The sequence below is a fragment of the Notechis scutatus genome, chromosome 2 (assembly GCF_049901735.1).
Source record: "Notechis scutatus isolate UNSWTSFEM ecotype Mainland chromosome 2, rNotScu1.2, whole genome shotgun sequence".
In the NCBI taxonomy this organism is placed as follows: Eukaryota; Metazoa; Chordata; class Lepidosauria; order Squamata; family Elapidae; genus Notechis; species Notechis scutatus.
Genome location: NC_142010.1, coordinates 244,614,795 through 244,622,745, shown reverse-complemented (window position 1 = coordinate 244,622,745; position 7,951 = coordinate 244,614,795). Strand labels below are relative to the sequence as shown.

Genomic DNA, 7,951 nt, shown 5'->3' with positions numbered 1-7,951 from the left:
ATTGGCAAATCAAATAAATAAATAAATAAATAAAATAAATGTCCAAGTGCTTCAACAACCCTCTAAAAGGATGCAAATGTCCAGCTGTCTGCAAGGAGTATAAATCCTTCCATTCCCCACCATCCAGTCAGAGCTGAAGAAGCTTCTTGGATGAGAAGCGAAATGTCTTCAAAGAAAAAACAAGAAAGTCCAGTTGCCTCTTGGAAAAAGCACCTTTGGGTAAAGCATCCCTGAACTTAGCAGGGCGTCTCTCCGATACACTTGTTTAGTACCAAGCTAAGGAGGTATGGATCACACCAGTAATCCCCCTGTAGCTCTATTTAAAAAGATGCACATATAAATATAAAAACAATTAAAAAGTAAACTCTTTGGGGCTTCCTGAGATACGAGCGTCTGTCGTTCCCTTCTCCCATTCTCTCCCCGCGTTGCAATTCAAAGAGGAGGCAGTGAGGCTGTCAGGTGATGCCGCGCATGCGCAGCAACATGCCACCAGACTCTCCCATGCTTTTCCTACGGAGGGCGGCCACCGAGAGAAGTGGATCACGTGAGCGCAGGTGGCCAATCGTGGTTTTTTTCGGCGGTGGCGGAAGCGGGTTTTTCCGGTTCCGTTTTGCGCCGGCAAAATGGCGGTTTTCAGACGTTGGCGATGGCTGCCAGGGGCTCGATTGGGGCAGTTCATGCACAGCGAGGTTTCCGCGGCGCCTTCTGACGACCCCCTCGCCTCTCCCGCTTCTCTGTATCCGCCCGTAGTGGCTTCACTTACCGCCAAGAGTAAAATAGCCAAACTCCGGCGCCGGGAGGAATACTATAAAAGTATTCACAACGCGGCTACGGTCGAGGAGAAATTGGCGATCTACGGGAAACGGCAGCGCCGCAAGTATGTGGTCTACCCGCAGACGTGGGCCATAAATGCAGACCGCTGGTACCAACATTTCACGAAGACTGTCTTTGTGCCAGGACTGCCCGCTTCGGTATCAGTAAGCGAAGAAGACAAGAAAGACAGTTTGGATTGGGCTGAGCTCCGCTCCCTTGTCTGCGAAGTGCTCCTTCAGGAGCATTATTACCAGCGCAAAAAGCGCCCCAAACTCTTCCGCATCAGCGACCAGGGGCCGGCGGCTTTCATTACCCAACTGGTGCCAAAGCTTGCAGCCCACTTGGCTAGTCTCAACCCAGCGCTCGGTTCCTCTTCCTTCATAGGTGTGTCTCTCTTCGATCCTGTTTGAAGAACAATGAAAATGTCATTGTAAGAATCGCGGGCATCTTTCATTCTGAGCTAATGAGATGAAGATGAAGCATTTACTGTTAATGGTATTTATTGATGAGGATATAAAATACAAACTACAGAACAGTAGGTTAGAAAGTAGACTGAAAGACCTAAGTGAACGAAAATGCAAAACATATTTCTGTGTCATTCCTGCAATTTACGCTAATCAGATCCATGTTTGCAGTTCCCTGTTGTGCTGTTTTGTTCAAATAAAAGTCTGAATTGTATGTATGCATAGGAAATATATTATTTTAACATAAGGATCCCAATAGGCCATTTGTCTAATGTGTAGCCCAAAATATTGATCCCTTTATTACACAATTGACATTCCAAAATGTGCATTATGCCGTCTGTCTTTTTATTATCTATGTGAACATCCACATTAGACACAGTCTTCTTATTTCAGACTTTCAGCCAGATGTACATTTCTACTGGTTACGTGGGGAGACAGTGGTTCCTCGAGGACATCGGTATGGCAGGATTGACCCGCTCAGATTTCAGATTGATGATAAGCCACTCTGTCAGATTCGTATGAGAAAGCAACTTTCAGAGGTACAAATATTTTGTTTAAGCAGCAGTTATAAGTTGAATTGTTGATTGCAGAAGATTTGTCAGTTTGCTTTCCTCTGCTCCACTACATCTAATCAATTTTGCCATTTAACAGAATGGCAAATACTTAAAAAGTATTTGAGTTAATTTAGGAAGTAGTAAAAATATGGTAGAATTTCCATAAACTGTGGTAAAATAAAACTGAAGTGGAGACATGTTTAGAATATATAAGAATAGAAATCCTGGCCCTGTAATTCCTCATCAATTACTAAGTAAAGTGAGTGGTCCCTTCTTAGGGCTAGTAATCACACTGCCAGCTTTTCTTCTCAACTGAGTTAGAACACTACCTACCCAGCCTTAAGTTGGCAGAAAGCCTCACTACAATAAAACTTGCTGCTGCCATTACTAATCCTTGTCCTTCTGTTACCTCTCATAACATTGCAGTCACGTGACTTCTAGCCAAAACCTAACAGATGTTAAATATTTTTGGCTCTTTGAATGGTGCTAGAATAAGAGGAAAATGTGTTTTTTTTAATACTAGAGTACTTAAGAGCATCTTAAGACCAGTCCATTTGTGGGCTGTAGAAGAAATGTAAGTCATTGCAGTCAAAAAAGGTTTGCCAAGGGATATTTTGTGTGCAGGTAGATGCAAATTGGAACGTCTCCTATATCTCTTTTTTTGAAGCATTTATTTTTATTGTTTGATTTAAACTTCCATTATGCTTCATTTCCACATCCTGATATAAATGAATCATATTTCAGTATGTGGACATACTAACACTCAACATTTCATTAAAAAATGCAATCACTTATAAGTGAAGATGCATACTCAGGATAGTGGAACTTACAGAGGCATGTAGTGTGTAGGGGAGGATTTTGGACCCCAAAATGCCTTCTTTAAAACATTTCCAGAAATATTGTATCCATGATATTCATTGTTATTTATTCCAAGGTTAGTAGATAGTGCATAATGCATCCACCTTATATAAAGGCATGTTGTTCTTTATGATATCTTCAGAGTTCATCTTTATTGTTGTGAAGTTTCTTTGCTATTTGGAATTTTACTTTATACTGGGGTCTCAAATTCTAGATCATTTGTTGTGTTACCTCCTTGTCCTTCTGCCCCATACAAAGTGCCTAATAGGAGGACAACAGCTTGCCTGTCTTAGCCAAGCACCATACAGGATCCCTTAGGTTGAGTAGAAAGTGTTGCTTTATGCTTCAGGGCAGGAAACAGGCTAAGGGAGCTGCACTTCCACAGAGGCACTAATGCAGCTTGAATAAGGGCCTGTCAGCTGACCAGTGATAGAAAAAAGTGGGGATGCATATAGACATTCCTGATTCCTTGCTATCTTTTACATTCCAACCTAAGATATAATGGGAAAAAGGGTGGGTGAGGCCAGCACTATTCAGGTCTTTCACATTTTGTAGCTTTTAGAGCGCAGGAGAATGGCAATTTTAAAAAGGGGACCAGAGATGGGAAGCAGCAGTGGTGTTGGTGTGTCTCAGCAAACCTCAGCAGTCTTGATCAGGAGAAGGTAGAATGCCATTGTAATCCAAATGGGAGAAACAAGGTTGAATCCCTTTGTGGCTCAAGGTATTTCCTAATTCGTTGTGTGTAAAGTTAAGATCACATCTCACAGAAAGGAGAACCTGAGCCATGTGGGGCAGAGAACGTTGTATATGTTTTTATGAGTTCACTTTCTTCTGCTGGTCTGTGCACACATATGAATTTTTCTCTCTCTCAGTTTTTCTCCAGTTGCTGCCCTGCTGATATGCTGGGAACTACTGGAATTTCAGTCAGGATGATAACATTGGGAATTATGGGCTTTTAATTCCAGTACATTTTAAGAGTACTACATGGTTACAAGTATCATGATTCTGTGTAATTAATAAAGAGAAATCTGTCTCTGCTTAAACTTTCTACTTTCAGCAGTCACACAGGTATTAATGGCTTAATGTAGAAACAGCAAATACAAGATGACAGAATTCATTATTTAAGTGCTTTCTATGATAGAGAAACAAATTGTAAATCATGTTTATCTCATGAGCTGATTTTCTTTCTTTAAGTTTGAGCCTGTTGATTACCTGGGCCCTGGAGATATTCCTGTTATCCAACATTTACCTGACAAGCTTCCATTATTCAAACGACAATATGAGAACAAAATATTTATAGGTAAGACTATTGTGTCATTGTATCTTTCTTTTTTTGTAATCCAGATTTTTATTACTTTATAAAAATATAAAATACAAAGAAAAATGAAACTAATGGCAAAGCAGTTGAGGAAAAAGGGAAGATTAAAAGGGAAAAAGAAAAAAATTGCATTGATTTAGAACTCTGTTTAGCACAGCAGAATAAGGCATTGGCTTTGCTGTCAGAAGGTCGCAAAAGATGATACATTACCCTGGAACATTACAACCATCATAAATATGAGTTAGTTGCCAATCATCTGAATTTTTATCACATGACCATGGGAATGCTGCAATGGTTATACATGTGAAAAACGGTCATAAGTCACTTTTTTTTCAGTGATGATGTAACTTTGATCACTAAACGAACTGTTGTAAGTCAAGGACAACCTATACAGCCTCAATTATTTATTTTTGCATAATACTATATACTAGACATTCCTGTAATAACAAACCTAATTAATCAGCAAAACCAAAAATCAAAGTTTCCTTTTTTTTCTCCACCACAAGCACAAAGTCCAGAAGTCGTTTCCAAGTAGAAAACAAGATTGGTTGTTTATTTTTCTTTAGTTAAAGCAGCCAATTTAGCCATCTCTGCTAATGGATGGCAGAGCAGAGGTGTCATTGTATCTTTCTACATATCTTTTTGATTTAACATTTATGAGCTTATTGATACGGTTTTTGGAAGATAAATTTGAGTACATGAGTATGAAATTGAACTATATACCAAAATGTGGAACTGCTATCAATTGTGCCTATGATTTTCTGACCTTAGTATAGAAAATTACCATATCTAAAATAATCTCTTTTGGGTTTAGGTTCTCAAATATCAGTTCCATGCTGCTATGGGCACACCCAATTTCATTTGCTTCCTGACAGGGTAAAAAGAGAAAGATTGATAAAATTGAATCTCACTGATCAGATTGATGTTCCATATCGAGCCAATGCAGTTGGAAGTCTCTTTGCATGGACTGGAGCACAAGCAATGTACCAAGGTAATTAAAAAGTTTAAAAAATTATCAAATGTCAGAATGGTTTAAGTCTGATATATCTTGATTTGAGCTTGAGATTTTTCTCACTCCCATCCTAAAATCTCATGTTCTAGCTTTATTGGAAATTAGCTGATAGTCTTCTGACTAGTGGAAATGCTTCAAGCTTGTTACATTCTTCTTATCCAGAATGTTCAGAGCAAAATTAGGACACTCCCTCTAAGGTGAGAACAACCTGTTTCAAACTCAAAATAGTTGTTTTTTAATGGAATCATTTTGTCCATCCTTATCAGTAATTAAACATAAACATACCTGTACACTTACTGATTTATGCCATGTATTGAAGGCAATTCCACAAATCCTTACAGTTATTCCAGAAAAAAAAAAAATTAATTTACAGATTGAACATTTAAAAAATTATGTTACAATACACTTTAATCTCTGCACTTGGACATCTGTAAAAGAATTCCTGAGCATGGTCCTATTGTGTTGGATAAATGGATTATCTGTGACACATAATGGCTGTTTGTGAAATCAGGAACCTATCTTGAACATGTACTTCTACCAATTCGGAAACTGGCTTCCAATTTTGCGGCTGTTTCTCCTTGAAGCAACAATGCTACTTTCTACGGTGTGATCATCTGCCACTGCCAAATGACTTGTTTTTATCACCGCAAATTCAGAAAGCCGTATCATAGGATCTGCCTGCAGCTTGTTAAATACATTTTTACTGGCACCTGCAGGTGGCAGCAGCTGTGTGATCCAAGGGGAAGGTGCAGCTGCTTTGATAAATTGTATATTGTATTCTACAGTCATCCCTGTTTTCTTAAAACATTGTTTTAGCCTTCCAGTCAAATATGCCAGAGACCCTCGTTTGCAGTGCTTTTGAAAATTCACTTTTTTGTTCGTAGAGAAATATTTATGTTAAATGACTTTTCTTCTTTCTCAGGATTCTGGAGTGAGGACGATGTGACTCGACCCTTTGTATCCCAGGCTGTGATATTTGAAGGAAGATACTGTGCCTTTTTTTGTTACCAGTTAAACACCTTGGCTTTAACTGTTGAGGCTGACCAAAATAACCCAAGAAGGAACATTTGTTGGGGGACTGAAAGTAAGCCTCTGTATGAATCAATAGAAAACAACGATGTAAAAGGTTTTAACGATGAAGTCCTAGCACAGTTTGTTAAATTTCTGTTAAACAAACCAAAGGAATTGTGATAATCTGATTATTCTGAAAATACCAAAATAAAATTAAGTGTTTAAACATGTTAAAAGTTGAATTATTGAGTAATAGTCTTATATAAAATTACTGGGATATACAAGAGTTGTACAGGAGTGTTGCTGATGCTGTATTAATGAAATTTCTTCTTTCTGTGGTAAGTTGTTTTAGATTATTTTCTTTTCTACAGGAAGACACAAATTCACAATTGCAAAACATCCAATGAAGCTTAATATTCCAATAATGTATTATTATGGTTCGTTGCACAATCAGCCTGGATTAGGCTGGATTAGGCATTTTTAGAATCCTTCCCAAGGATCTGGCATAGGTAATATGTATGTTAAATCTACAGTTAGATTCACAGCCAATTATTAATAATTATAGAATTATTAAGGTAGCATCTAAGAATATAGGCAGTTCCAAGCAGTATGGGTTGTTGTTTTTTTGTAAAATTAGGGTGATCAAGCCAGATAAATTCTACACTTCCAGATATCGAAGAAGTCCTTTAGGTACACCAAGGGTTCCAATCATTATAGGTATAACAATGGATTTCTTTTTTCAAAAGCATTCAGTTTTGATCTTAGCAACATCAATGAATCAGACATTCTTCTTTTCAATAGCTTATGTCAGGCATGTTATAAACAAGATTCAATGTAATATCCCATAAGATCTGAACCCGCTTATTTTCCAAAACCTCAACTTGATGATCCCAGTATTTTTTACTATGTTCAGATCTGAACCTCTGGCAAAGTTTCCAATGAATAGTTTTGGCAACTCAGTCATGATGCTGCTTTTACTCGGTTTCTGACATTTCACTGCAGCCGTATGGTTAGTTGTTTCATCCTTTTCACTAAAAAAGCAACATTTAGTGTTTGTTACAAGTTAAATTTTTGCCTTCATGCAATTAGTTGGCACAGCTTGCTGAGCTAAAATAAAGCCTTTGGGTTTTCTTTAACCCTCCTGTGTTTGTGGGTATTTTATTAGCTTTTCCTTCCATATCCTTCAAGTATGACTATGATTGGCTTGTTCTTTCAATTAACAAATCTGTTCATTTGTTTCTTTTCTATATTCAGTGTTTCGCCTTGTTGCTTTCAAGAACTTCCTTTGATTGACTTCCTTCAGCAAGGATTCTTAGGTTTTCTTAATATAGTCTTCCTTGCCTTTTTTCTCCACCATTTCTGCCATTATTGTGAGTTCTTTAATTTCTGCTGCTTTTTTTTATCCATATCCTTTATCCAAGCTTTATTCTTGGTATATCGGTATATATCGTTTTGGGTTGTCCCATAACTGGACCCAGAACTGCACTGTTTTTTCTTTGGCAGGGGTTCATTACAGTCTCTGCATTGATGGATTGGTAGAAACATTTCTGATTTGACTGAAATTATCGATTCTGCTTACGGTGCTTATGGTGTGCAGTTTCAGCTTTGTTAATCTTGACCGTAGATGTTAATTGCTGCTTTATTAGTTCCAATGCTTCCTTCATCTCTCTTATTTCTAGGTAATATTTCTTGATCAGATATCCTTGGGTCTTCTTGTCCTTAGCTTCTTTTTTTTTCATCTTTTCTATCTTGCTTGTATCTGAACTTGGCATACCGATCTTATTTTCCAATCTTATCCTCCATTTTGGTGGAACACAAAGGCTCTTCTTCATTGATTTTGTATCCAAGACATTCAGTCATGCTGTACATGAGTTGGTTTGTTTCCTGCAGTGAGCTGATGCTTACATTTGATGCTACACTG

General features: G+C 38.0%; 1 protein-coding gene across 1 annotated transcript; it reads left to right on the top strand.

The window, feature by feature from the left end:
• Positions 1-562: 562 nt before the first annotated feature.
• On the top strand, positions 563-6,260 carry MRPS30 (mitochondrial ribosomal protein S30). The gene is made up of 5 exons (XM_026666479.2): positions 563-1,197; positions 1,671-1,816; positions 3,884-3,989; positions 4,822-4,998; positions 5,942-6,260. Exons 1-5 carry the CDS (start codon positions 624-626, stop codon positions 6,208-6,210), a joined length of 1,272 nt encoding a protein of 423 aa, XP_026522264.2. The 5' UTR covers positions 563-623; the 3' UTR covers positions 6,211-6,260.
• Positions 6,261-7,951: the final 1,691 nt, after the last annotated feature.